At 37.8% G+C, this 14,149-nt stretch overlaps 1 protein-coding gene across 2 annotated transcripts in view; it reads left to right on the top strand.

The window, feature by feature from the left end:
* The window catches only part of IARS2 (isoleucyl-tRNA synthetase 2, mitochondrial), a 55,082-nt gene that overhangs the window by 36,323 nt on the left and 4,610 nt on the right, over positions 1-14,149 (top strand). For both annotated transcript variants that reach the window (XM_030557476.1, XM_030557477.1), the window contains 4 exons: positions 6,865-6,973; positions 10,100-10,202; positions 11,936-12,061; positions 12,767-12,898. In XM_030557476.1, coding sequence (XP_030413336.1) covers positions 6,865-6,973; positions 10,100-10,202; positions 11,936-12,061; positions 12,767-12,898 — 470 coding nt within the window. The remainder of the gene's footprint in view (positions 1-6,864; positions 6,974-10,099; positions 10,203-11,935; positions 12,062-12,766; positions 12,899-14,149) is intronic.

Below are 14,149 nucleotides of genomic sequence, written 5' to 3'. Positions count from 1 at the left end.
GAGGCCAGGAAACATACAAACTTACTAAAACAAAGAGCAGTCAGTCTATCACAATGCATTCCTTCTACTCATTCAATCCCACCAATCCCCCTGCTACCTCTGCAGAAAATATGCCACGACAGGGCTAAGGTCATCCTCATTGCATCCAAGTGGTGAAGACAGTTTTGGTTTCTGGATTTCCTATGAATGTCATCCCATCCTCCCATCAGTATCCGTCTCTCTCCAAATCTGTTAACTTAGGAGAATGGTAGGATCAGATGTCCCAACCCAGGCCTTCTTCATCTCATGCCCTGGTATTTAGATGGGCGTCAGACCTAAAATATACATGTTCAAAGGCCATCCTAACTATCCCCAATCACAGTAGAAGTCTCCACCAGAAAATCACCAGAATCAGCAGGGATTCCTGTTATTTAAGACTATCTCCTGTCCCTCGGGTCATCTGGACTTCCTGTTAGTTTGTTGCAAGTCTGTCATCCCCTGATGGAAGCCCATGAACTTCATTCACCCAGCTACTGTTTGTTGCCTGAAAAGTCTCATTAGGGCCTTTCCATTAGTAGCAGAACCCACACGGCAATAGGACCTTAACCTGGTACTCTCTCTTCTCACCAGACCACCCTTTGAACTGATGGCCCCATGTTCCATGTCACACCTTTCCATGGAGGTTGCCTTCTTGGTTGTCGTCAATGTCAGATGGGTGAGCAAACTGGGAGCACTTAGGCTGACCCACTGTGTACCAGATTTCATAGAGGAAAAATTCTCCCTTTTACCTCTACCCAGAATTCATCCCCAAGGTAATTTCCGAGTTTTACGTGAACGAACCTTTTCCCAAAACATTATGCTTCCAGCAAAGAAAAGAGATAGGCCCTGGCCTTTTAGCTGCAAAAAACGAACCCCATTAGGAAATAACAGAGACTGTTTGTTGCTATAGCAGAGCAATCGTGTAAACAAGCGTTATCTGCCCAGAGAGTCTCTAAGGGGATCTCTGGATGCATCGTTCTCTGTTATCAGTTGGCACGTATTCCTCCCCCAGATGGGGTGAGGGCCCACTCTGCGAGAACACAGGTAACCTCAACACCATCTCTTTGAAAAATACCTATACTGGACTTCATCAGGTAGCCAGTAGAGCTCCATTCACACCTTCACGAAGTATTATGTCCTAGTCCAGGCCTCTTCTGCAAATGCAGCTCTGGGGACAGCTATATTACAGACATTCATACCAACTGCATCCTCAGAATTTCTTCTTGTGTGAATACTGCTTACCAATCACCTGTATGTGGAGAATACATACAGTAACCTTCACTTGAAGGCAAATGAAGGGTACTCACTTGTAAGTGGAAGTTCTTTGAGATGTGTGGTCCCTGTCTACCCACTCTCCTTCCCCACTGCTTCACATCTTGCTTGATTCATGGTAAGAGGAACTGAAGAGATGTTGGTCTGCACTACCTTTTATACCCTTGGTTCTGGAGCACAAAGAGAGCAGTAACATGGGTTTGTGGACCAAGGCACACTACTGTTAGAAATCTCCAATATCAGGCACGTGGTTCATGTTTACCCATGTGTGGAATACAGATAGGGACTACATATCTCAAAGAATTTCCAGTTACAGGTGAGCAACCTCCATTTTTCTACTTATTCCCCGTGTGTGTGTGGGGGGAGGTATTCAATTTTCTTGGCTAGATAATAGCTTAAATTATATATTATTTGAATTCTGAACCCCTCTAATTTAGGGTGTTGTAAGTCAGGATCTCTGCCCAGTTCACTTCATTTGGTAGAAAAATTTTATCTTTGCCCCTAACCAACCAACTTGGAGGCTAACATTTTTTTTGTGGATTTTGTGTGACTAACATAAAGCTTATAATAATGGAAACTCAGTTGCAACCTTGGTTATACAGTAGCATACCACCTCTCTATGAAGACAAAAGAGAATAGCATGACTGGTCAAGAATAGGTCATGTAAAAGTCATCTTGAAGCAAGAAGAAACTTTTAAATCTGCCTTTTAAAACAGTTAGTTAATTTCATGGGCCTAGTTCAGCCAAGGTACTTAAGCATGTCCATAAATTTAAACTTATGAGTAAGTCACTGAAGTCAAAGGAAAGGAGCAGTTGTAATGTGCACTAGTTATAATTGTTCTGTACATAAGGGAAGAAAACCAAATTTAAAAATTTAAAAATACACTACTTTTTTGTTGCATGTGTTATCATTTGAGGCTCGAGACTTCTCTGGCTGCTAAACATGTTGTCAAAAAAAAAAAAGAGAGAATATTGAATCAGTGTAAAGGATGGTTTAATGTATTGCAAGGAACATCTGTCTTTATGGACAAGGCCTTCAGCAGTGGAGAAATTAAACAACTTTATCTAGAATATTATAAAGTACAATATAAATAGTTACATTTATGTGGTTTCACTTTCTGAAACAGTAACTAATTTCCCATGTTTCTACACAAGGCAATTATACTGTGAAAGGTAATGCACGGAGATTCCCTTTTCCAAGATATTTCTTGAGCAACCTTTTTGTTTTTCAGAAATATCACAGCAGCGAGCGGAGCCTCCTGTAGCCAAATTCATGACGGCATACTGGTTTACAAAAGATAGTGTGCCATATATATGTAAAAGTACTGTTTATTTTTCCTGCAAAAGTTCAGCGACCTCAACAATTCTCACAAAGGTTCTCACAGTTTGTATTGTCCCAGTTAAACACCTGGTTTTGGCAGAGATGGTAGGTAGGTTTGGGGTTCGTTCTTTACACACGTCTTTCCACTGCACTTCTAATACGATTGGATTAGCGGTTTCTGAGCAAAGAATGTTATTCCACCTGATATGCGCATATTCAGATTTTAAATTCAACATATATGTGATCTGTATGATGGTTCTTTGATGAAGTGAGATACGTCAAGTTTTGAAAAAATAGGTCTTGCAGCCTTAGGTTTTTAAATGTGTTTGAAGAATTGTTCAGTGACTGGAGTCCCTAGCAAGCTGCACAGGGATACTATCTTTTCAAAGGTGGCTCCCCCTACATTTCCAATCTTGGCCATTTGCATCAGACCCATGCAGAATTTATAAACTGTGCCACTTATAACCAATAAGTGCTATTTGTTCCCTTCTGGAATTGAGGGATGGGAAGGTGATATTTTATTTACAGCAATAAAAGAATTCATCATTTCACCCTCAAGAGGCTGTCCTGGCTCTCTGGTTTACAGTCATTACAAATAAAAATCCTCCAAGAGAAATAAGTACTAAACTGCTCACCACATTGATATACTGCATCTGATCCTCTGCAGTGTGCATGAGGGGAAAAAAAAGATTAACACCTGTAGCAGACAGGTTAAGAGCAGTAGATTCCAAATCAAAAGATCCCTTGATGGAAAGCACCTTATCAGTTGCTTTATTTCTGTTTAAGGAGGCTGTTAGCTGAAACATCTCAGCTGACAACAACTGTAACATAGATTTCAGGGAAGAGAGGCAGTTTCTCCTAAAACCAGCTACCAAACTCTGTACTGGATAAATAATATTGTTATTACAAATGATATACAGGTTGTTGTTCATTTATTTGTTGCTTATTGGGAAATGGCTTAAAGCCATTTTTTCTCTGTCTACAGGGTTTTGTTTAAGGCGTCTCCGCATATTTACTACAACCATTTGGGTGGGAACAGTGAAGAGGGTGGCTTGTGCATTCTATGCAAGTTAATTCATGCATGAATTGTAATGGAAATGGCTTTGCTTTGGTACAGTTTGTTCTGTGCTGTGTATATCATGCTCATCACCATAGTATCCGAGTACCTTCCTGTAGTGCATTCAGCAACGTTAAGCCTGTGTTTTCCTGGCTGTTTAAATTTGTAAACTACCACATTAGAAGTGACAGATTTGGTTCAATTTATGTCATAGACATTAGAGTAGGAAAAGATGTGTTATCATGTTGTCCATCCCCACTGTTATTGTGGGGCTACAAGATACAACTAGGTGAGTGTTTTGCCCAATCTAGCTCTATTTGGCTTGAATAGACTTCATTGGTTTTTTTGTTTGGTTTTCCCCCACCACAGGGTCTCATAGCATAATATTTTTCCCCAGGTTCATCCATTTTATTCCTTAGTCATACCCCTTTGAGTTGCCCTGACTATTAGTCTCCAGTTTGGGAGTTTCATCTTTCAGATGCTGAACTTGTAGTACTGTGTGTTTCTCAGACACATGTTTAGGAGGTCATTTAGTTAAGATATAAACATCTAGTTTGACTTAATCCTTCCTCACCATTTAATTCCTATACATTCAAGACTGAGAAGAGTAACCAAAAAAATCTACATCTTGTAAAAATATGCCCAAAATGTTGTAATATCTTGGATGCAGTTCAATCAATGTCAGATCAGAACTATTGTCCTCTTGGTTTGGGATGTGATGCTCCTGCACATGCACTGGGGAACTACTTTGCCTTTTTCTGCTGCTGCATTGTATTACAAGATCTCATTCAGTTTGTTAGCCATCTGATCATCAGGTTTCTTTTGGTATTCCTGACCAAGTATCTGCACCAGTCCTTGAATTCACAGTCCATTTTTATAAATCTAATGTGAGAACGTTTTTCCAGGCATATATAAATCTCTACTAATGTCATAGCATTGAAAAATAACTTGGCATCTGTGACATTTTAACTGTAGAATGGACGTGTTTTTGTGTCAAAACTTAGTCTATTTATGTCCTAAGGTCCTGTATCCACAAAGACCTGTGCACAAACTTATGTTTAATCCGAATGAGTAGAGAAAATGGGGTGTAGTGATACGTCTGCAAAGATAGCTAACCTACTTGCTCATGTTTAATTCTGAGAATTTTTGCCTCTGAAAATAGGATGACTCTTTGCACCTGTGTTTCAGATTAAGTGAATAATTTATTTAAACTTGTTGAATTCAGTGGCACTACTTAAGCACATGCATTTTTGTGGTATCATGGAAGAGGGCCTGATGAACTCAATGTAAAAGGCTCTCATTGACTTCCGTAGGTTTTGGATCAAATCTTAACCCCCAGTGCAAGAGAAGAATTTAACTTTCAGCACCATAATTCTTTCTCTATCTCCCTTGTTAATATTTAACTGAATGAATGTGATTATTTTACAGCATGCCTATCTGTGCTTTTTAACTTTTTGTGCTGACCAGAAGATTTAAACTAAAACTTGGCTAATTGTCATTGGCATTAAAGTAGAATACATTTTAATCTGGAGGCTAAAGTCTATAAGATCAAAGATATAGAATCTTGAAATCCCTATCAAAAGGGATCATAAACTGTAATACACGTCTTAATGGACCTGTGCCCTATAGTTGATTAATTTAAAAAACAACTGAAAACTCTTCAGGACTGTCACATAATTTTGCACATAGCTGAGAAATGTACACTCTGTTCTAATTAAAGTTGACACAAAGTCACTTACAACTTTGCTGTTTTTTCATTACAATAGAGATGAGAACTACTCAGTAGATTTGGACAATAGATTATAAATTATTTAATTACTGTGAAATATAGGCTTAGAGTACTGCTACTTCTACAGGCACATAATATTCAAGAATTCATAAAAAATGCAAAGTATATTCACCAGGGCATGCTGTCCTTGCAGGCATACCATTGTATCTACTTTCTACCAGAAAACAAAGACCAGCACTAATAGATTAATTTGGTGGAAATTTGTAGACCATTTGTTTAGGTTCTTCAGTTATCTAGATTTGAGTCCCCTTATTAAAAGAAAATTTCTTGCCCTACATTGAAAAAATTGAAATTTTCTAGGAGTTGACTTGCCAGAGAAAAATACTCTATATACGGTAAATCAGTAATAGATGCCAAAGTTATTGCTATTCTTGCTTTATAACTGCATCCTTTTTATGGCTTGGTTACTCACTACAATTATTATTGTGCTTATTTTGTCTTTACATATCATTTGCAGTCTCTTGTTGCAAAGATTAATAATTTTATTGTGCTTTCTAACTAGATCTTTAATTTATTCCTTCAAGTAAATCATAATGTGATAGAAAAACATAACCTTCACCCGCACACCTTAGTTAGCAGTGGCTGAATGTCCTTGGCCTTTGTAATGTTGAACTGTTTTTTTATTACAGGATGGATCTGAATATCGAAACTTCCATTAAGCTAAACAAATAGATAAAGGCTGTAAACACCAGGGAGAAAGAGGGAATAGTCTCAGGTGGTTCCAGGGGGAGGATAAAAGGAGCTATTGAATGAAACTGATTAAAGGAAGATTCTGGCTAAAAATCAGGAAAAATTTCCTACTGTGAGCCTATGGAATAACCACCAATTCCCACCTCCCTCTCTTTTGAGTACCCGTGTAACTTCAGACTTTTGGGTTCCCACGACTTGTACTGTTGGCAGCACAGTTGTGTACCAAGCGATGAATCAGTTTGTTCGTTATTTATATTGAAACTTGCAGAGCCTGATATGAAATGTACTGAGTGCAACATAGGCAATATTATAATAGCCTGTATTTTCGTAATTCAGTATTATTTTGTTAGAGGCCCATGTGGGGCTCTAAGCTAAGCTTGTTTGTTGCCTATAAATTCTCAGAGTTTAACGATTCTCAGCATTTAATGACCACCTGTTATTTTGTCTGTTAGCTGCTTGAGTAGTTGGGGATAATTAGCCTGCTAATGTCTATTGTTTTCAACAACTCGTGTACTTTTTTACAGTAGTAAATAAACTAGTTCTTGGTTCACAGAACAAAAACATAGTGTTCTATAACCGCTTACAGATATGTTAATATTTCTTCTGCTTACTTCATTTTACTATGAACCTACTACAGGTATTAGGAATCTAATATAAACTGACGTTTGTTTGTTTGTTTGTTTGTTTTTAAATCAGTTGACATATTTTTGTTTTAAGGTGCAGATCAAAGGGCGGATTTATACTTGGAAGGAAAAGACCAATTGGGAGGCTGGTTTCAGTCCTCTCTCTTAACTAGTGTGGCAACAAGAAAAAAAGCACCTTATAAGTAAGTGCTTGGTCTGTAACTTGGCCATTTATTGAGCTTTTATATAATGTGAGTATGGTAATTTGAATAGAGAATATGAAGAACCCTTTCCTCACAAAACCTAAAGAAAGACTTTACTGAATCTTCAGGTGACATCCATACACTTTATTCTAAAGGTTTCCTCAAAGGTTTATATCACAGTACATCTATCTTCTGTTGAACTTGTTTTCCTCACTCTGAGTTTAAATGGATGCTTTCCTTCATTATTCCAACAGCTTACTGTGTTCATCTATCTCATTCACTCAGGTTATACCTCATTGTGTGTTCAGGTGTCACCAGTTATCCTTGGCATCACCCATTCTTGCCATGCCTTTACGCTGCCAAGATCAGTGGCTTGCCTTAATATGGGACATATTATGGAAGCTCACACTGACTGTAAATTGAACAGCAGGGGATGGTGACTAAGTAGTGTGTCCCTGTGTTTTTGAACCTTGAACTTAACATGAGTGGCAAAGCTGTTACCTAAGGATAAAAATTAGGGCTGTCAAACGATTACAAAAATTAATCACGATTAATTGCAGTTTTAATCACACAGTTAAACAATAATAGAATAACGTTCATTATAAATTTTTTTGTATGTTTTCTACATTTTCAAATATATTGATTTCGTTTACAATGCAGAATACAAAGTGTACAATGCTCACTTTGTTAATTTTTTATTACAAATATTTGGACTGTAAAAAAAAAAAAAGAAATAGTATTTCTCAATTCACCTCATATAAATACTGTAGTGCAATCTCTTTATTGAGAAAGTGCAATTTACAAAATGTAGAATTTTTTTGTTACATAACTGCACTCAGAAATAAAACAATGTAAATCTTTAGAGCCTACAAGTCCATTCAGCCCTACTTTTTGTTCAGCCAATCGCTAAGACAAACAAGTTTGTTTACATTTATAGGAGATAATGCTGCCTGCTTCTTATTTACAATATCATCTGAAAGTGAGAACAGGTGTTCGCATGGCACTGTTGTAGCTGGTGTTGCAAGATATTTACATGCTAGATAGTCTAAACATTTGTGTGCCCCTTCATGCTTCGACCACCATTTCAGAGGACATGTCCACTCTCGATGACAGTCCAAAGCAGCAGGGACCAACACTTGTTCATTTTCATCATCTGAGTCAGATGCCACCAGCAGAAGGTTGATTTTCTTTTATGGTGGTTCGGGTTCTATAGTTTCCACATCAGAGTGTTACTCTTTTAAGACTTCTGAAAGCATGCTCCACACCTCATCCCTCTCAGGTTTTGGACGGCACTTCAGATTCTTAAACCTTGGGTCGAACGCTGTAGCTATCTTTAGAAATCCCACATTTGAATCTCCTGTGTGTTCTGTCAAATCTGCTGTGAAAATGTTCTTAAATCTAATAACATGCTGAGTCATTATCCGAGACTGCCATAACACGAAATGTATGGTAGAATGCAGGTAAAATCACAGAGCAGGAGACATACAATTCTCCCCCAAGGAGTTCAGTCACAAATTTCATTAATGAATTATTTTTTAAATGAGCACATCATCTGCATAGAAGCATGTACTCTGGAATGGCTGAAACATGAAGGGGCACACAAATGTTTAGAATATCTGGCACATAAATACCTTGCAACACTGGCTACAAAAGTGCTATGTGAACACCTGTTCTCACTTTCAGATGATATTGTAAATAAGAAGCAGGCAGCATTATCTCCTATAAATGTAAACAAACTTGTTTGTCTTAGCGATTGGCTGAACAAAAAGTAGGACTGAATGGACTTGTAGGCTCTAAAGATTTACATTGTTTTATTTCTGAGTGCAGTTATGTAACAAAAAAATTCTACATTTTGTAAGTTGCACTTTCACAATAAAGAGATGGCACTACAGTACTTGTATGAGGTGAATTGAAAAATACTACTTTGTTTCTTTTTACAGTTCAAATGTTTGTAATAAAAAAAACAACAAAGTGAGCACTGTACACTTTCTATTCTGTGTTGTAATTGAAATCAGTATGATTGACAATGTAGAAAAAAATCCAAAAATATTTGATAAATTTAAATCGGTATTCTGTTGTTGTTTAACAGTGCGATTAAAACTCTGACTAATCACAATTTTTTTAATTGAGTAAATTTTATTTTGAGTTAATCACTTCAGTTAAGTATGATTAATTGACAACCCTAATAAAAATGGTCAAATAACCTAAGCTTTCCTTTAAAACCATGATTTTTAGCTCATCTGATTGCAAAGAGAACAGTGAATAGAGGCAATAACTTGAGATATTGAATTGATTGCATTGGGAAATATTTAGTTTATTGAATTTTTTCAGTAAGGAAGCATACATAATACTACTTGGATTTTTATAAACAACTTAAATGGGCAAATGTGTATGCACTGAATGTAAATGTCTATTTTGGTCAAATGGAAAAATGAATGGTACAAAACATATATTGTGTGTGTGCATGTGTTCCTTTTTATTTATTTGTGGGTATATAGATATAAAATATGTATAGATATAATGTGGAAAAACTGCCATTGACTTTAGTTACCCGTAGTCTGTTAGATTTAGTCCAGTGGTGGGCAACCTGTGGTCCATTGGCCGCATGCGGCCCATTAGGGTAATCTGCTGGTGGTCTACCAGTTTTACATTTGCACAGCCGCCGCAGCTCCCAGTGGTCACGGTTCACCATTCCCGGCCAATGGGAACTGCGGGAAGTGGTGCGGGCTGCAGAGACGCGCTGGCCGCCACTTCCCACAGCTCCCATTGGCTAGGAACGGTGAACCGGGAGTACTGGGAGCTGCAGGCAGCTGTGCAAATGTAAACAAACTATCTGATTGCCCGCCAGCAGATTACCCTAATGGGCCACAGGTTGCCTACCACTAATTTAGTCTATTAAAACCAGTGGTTTTGTACAGTTAGGAAGACTGTTGGAGATCTAGTGTTTCTGCTCTTCTGTAGACATAAATTTCAGTACTCAACAGATTTCATTTGGGACTGAAGATTTCTTGGCTAGAGTTTACTTCTGGAAAGACAAGACTGCCACACTAAAAAGATACAAATCCAGCGGCTTAATTTATTTTTAAGTAATATTGACATGTTTGGGTTTGGTTTTGTTTTCCTTAGGACTTTAGTGGTTCATGGATTTACTCTTGGTGAAAAAGGAGAGAAGATGTCTAAATCTATTGGCAACGTGGTCGATCCTGACGTAGTAATCAATGGAGGCCAAGTAAGTCACGACACGCATTGTCATGGCATTTCTAGTTACATTTTTTGTGACCAAGAACTGCAGTGATGTTGTGTAACATTTCCCTGCTTTATGGCAGAATATTGGAAAGCTGCTGTATAATAAAGTTGGATATATTGAACTCCATTGAGCTGAAATTAAAACCTTGAATTGTTTCTCAGCTTTGAAGTGTTCAAGCTGCAATAAATTTAAGATTAATTCTATTGAATATGACTATATTCTTTGGTGATAGGGAATGGAGAGGGGCTGTAGCAATTCTATTGAAGTTAGAATAACATCTCTCAAGAGCTTAGAACTGAATTATAAGGGGTTTTTTTGTTTGTTTTTTAAAGAAACTGAACTGGAGGTGTGCTGCCGAGAGAGATCTTTGCAGTACAACAGTCATGGCTTCATTTGCATACTGATAGGCATGTAGTGTGAGGTCAGTGACAGCTTCTTGATGATCTGGAAACTTTTCATTTCATTCAGAGAGGTTATACTGAAAGTAAATCCTCTGAAACACTGAGTTTTGTTAGTCCGTGCTTTTACTGGTGATCCTCTTTGGGGGTCTCTTCATAATTATGTGAATCTTTGGCATAGAATGACAGATCCTTAGTAGGCTTTACTGACATGATTTGATAAAAACTTTTCTCTTTGTGTCAAAAAATCAAGGGGGGGGAAGAATGACCTTCCAACTTCAAAGAGAATGTGGTATAGAGTCTGAAGCTAAAAATCATTTAAAGAAATTAATTTTTATACTGTATCTTTTGTTTTATTAGAACCATGCCGTTTTTCTAGACATCAAATATATTGGAGTAATTCATACAGCAGGTGGCAGTGGGGAGGAGTTGTTTGATGAGTGCTCAGGATAGAGCCACAAAGTAATCGTTTCCTAACTAGATATCAAATTGGTTGGGAAGCAAGTGAATTAATGTGGCTTTCTAAATAATGTAATATAGTAAAGCCGCTCTTCAGGTATTTATTAGATTGTGTGGTGATTGATAGGCACTTCCTTATACTGAAGAAAGGAAATCATTAAAATCACAGTACAGCTGCGATACTGGCTTTAAGTCTGGGACAGCTTTCCCCTCCATAGGAGACCTGCTGGAGGGGCAGGGCTAGCAATGTTTGCGGTGGTGCCATCAGTTGACAGAGTGGCAGGGGATTCAGTACATAAGCAGGTGGAGAGTTTGAGCCCCATTTCTGTTCAATTAATTTTTAGAAAAACTGTTCTACACTTGTATACTGGTTCTCTGTTCACCCTGATTGTCCAGTGGTATTGGAAGGGAAGATAAAATGATGTGTCTTTTTTCATTACCCACTCCAAATGCATGGGGCTAGGATTTTGGGGGTCAGATGAGGTGGTTCACCCCACTAAGTATGATTCGAGGAGGAGGGGGCCTGGATTAGCTGCTACTGGTGCCACCTGGAGCTGAAGCTGCTCTGTGCCTCCAATAGATATTGTAAGGAGAGGTAGAGGGAGGCTGTAATAGCTGTGAGCTTGTATTACAGTACTGCTGTAACAAGCGATCTAGTAAAAACAAAGGGTGGGTATCTAAATTCCAGAGTGTACATTTTAGTTAGAATTATTTGTAGACAGATCTTTTAGGCACAAATACAAACATGATATTACTGACCCTGGAGTCTTACTGCATTGGTTTTAAAATGTGTTTGCATTGTCTTAAATTGCAAATAAGCAGCACTGAAAAGAGCTTTGCGTTTTTGTCAATGAACAGGACCACAGTAAGGAGCCTCCGTATGGCGCTGATGTCCTTCGCTGGTGGGTGGCAGAATCAAATGTTTTTACTGACGTGCTGATTGGACCAGCTGTACTTAGTGCTGCAAAAGATGATATAAACAAGGTTAGACCTGAATATGATGCATTTGATTTTAAGAGAACACACCCTCTTCACCTTTGATTTTACACCTTTACCTCGATATAACGCTGTCCTTGGGAGCCAAAAAATCTTACCGCATTATAGGTGAAATCGCGTTATATCGAACTTGCTTTGATCCACCAGAGTGCGCAGCCCCGCGTCCCCCCTCCCCCCGGAGCACTGCTTTACCGCGTTATATCTGAATTCATGTTATATCGGGTCGCGTTATATTGAGGTAGAGGTGTATATTTACAGAGTAGAATCCATCGTGAGACCAAAGATGACTGCTGACTTTGAAATTTGTTGCAATGGGGGGGTGTATGTGAGCTTTACTTTTAGCAGAAAATGAAGCGTTTTTTTCCCAAGCACATAATTATTATTTCTCCCTTTTGTGATGTTCTGGTCAAGAAGTAATATATTTTAGGGAAAATAAAAATATGTTCTTTAGCTTGCCTGCCTTTAGCTACTGTTGTTTGTATATAAGCCGTTTGTTCACAGCTCTTCTGCTATGATCCTTTTGGTACAGGTACTGTATTTTGTAATGATCTGGAATCATCAATTAGAAAAATGGTTGAGCTTTTTATTTTATTTAAATTTAAATGGACAAGATGGAAATCTCTTGTGTGTCTTGTTTACTCTTCATTCTGATGAAACTGTTTCGTTTAACACTTTGGAATGATTTATTGTTAGCTTCGGAATACACTACGCTTTATGTTGGGAAACATGGCTGACTTCAATCCAGAAACTGACTCCATCCCCAGTTCAGAGATGTATGTAATAGACCAGTACATGCTACACTTACTACAGGATTATGCTAAAAAGGTGAGGGTGAATTATGGTCATCTACTGTGTACTTTGTTATACAAGGTAGGTTGTTAGTGATTAATTTAGATTGGGAATATAATGTCTCTGGGGAAAATGCTTGTAAGTGTGTGTGCATTATTTTGGAAAAAAAAAAATTTAAATAGTGAGCTTTTCCAATAATGGAGCAAAATGAAGATCTGCCTTAAATTAGGGATAAGGAAATAGCCGTGTAGCATACTGTATATAAAAGTGAATTCTTTCATTATAAATTTTTGGCAAGAAAAAAACCTCACAGTAGACTGCACTTGGCATGCATCTGTATTGTATAGTAGACAGAGGTAACTCATACAAATGTTTTAATTGTATGAATGTAGAAGAGCTTTAATCTTCATGCAGCCGTTTGAATATAGCCTATTTAAAAAACCAAAGGCTACATTTGCTCTCTGACACATGCATGCAACTTCCACTCAAGTCAATGGGAGTAAAGGCTAGTGTCTGAGGGCAGAATGGGATGCTTGAGGTGATCACTAATATGGCCTGTGACTACTCTGGGCAACTTCTGGCTTTTTGAAAGGTTTAAAAAACTTCAATATGAGTCCTAGGTGCGCATGTTAAATTTTGGTTTATTTGAACCTGCCTTCAGAGACCTCAAATTGCTCCAATTAGAGGAGGGTATATAGCCATATCTAATGGGATTTTTATTTTTTTTGGTCAATATATTTGAATGCAATTCAGAGCACTTTTGGTGTATGTGACCTGTGTGGCTAACATGTTCCTCTCAATGCTCCAAATGCTATATTACATTCAAGATTGGAGTAGCTATAGCAGAATCACTTGGCTTTCAATCACTTAGGAAATTTGCAGGTTAAGAAACGTTCACTTTATAAATATGAATCAAATTAAAAATTTTCTTTCAAAATCTTGAGACAAATTGGTTAAGATTTTTTTTATTTTAATTAGCAAAAATGCTTCGGCAATATACCAGTAGTGAGAGGGTGAACATACCTTCACAGAGCTGGTTAGGTGAACCAAACTGAATTTCAGGAAGCTCAGGACCCAGCTTACCAAACACATCTAGGATAATTGAGCCAGAAATTCATTCTGCAAACTCGAGTTATGAAAGAAATCAGAAGGCTGTCTCCTAAAACCTGCTAAGCAGAGAGGGGAGTACTGGAAATACCTGGTAGAACAGTAGTTGCTATACCTAGCATGCTTTTGGGATTTCTCTTCCCTTAATCTTTTTTACCAGATATACTCGCCTGGAAACAG

Source organism: Gopherus evgoodei, chromosome 3 (genome assembly GCF_007399415.2).
Source record: "Gopherus evgoodei ecotype Sinaloan lineage chromosome 3, rGopEvg1_v1.p, whole genome shotgun sequence".
NCBI lineage: Eukaryota > Metazoa > Chordata > Testudines > Testudinidae > Gopherus > Gopherus evgoodei.
Note: the sequence above shows the minus strand (reverse complement) of the source record. Positions and strands in the feature narration are given on the sequence as shown.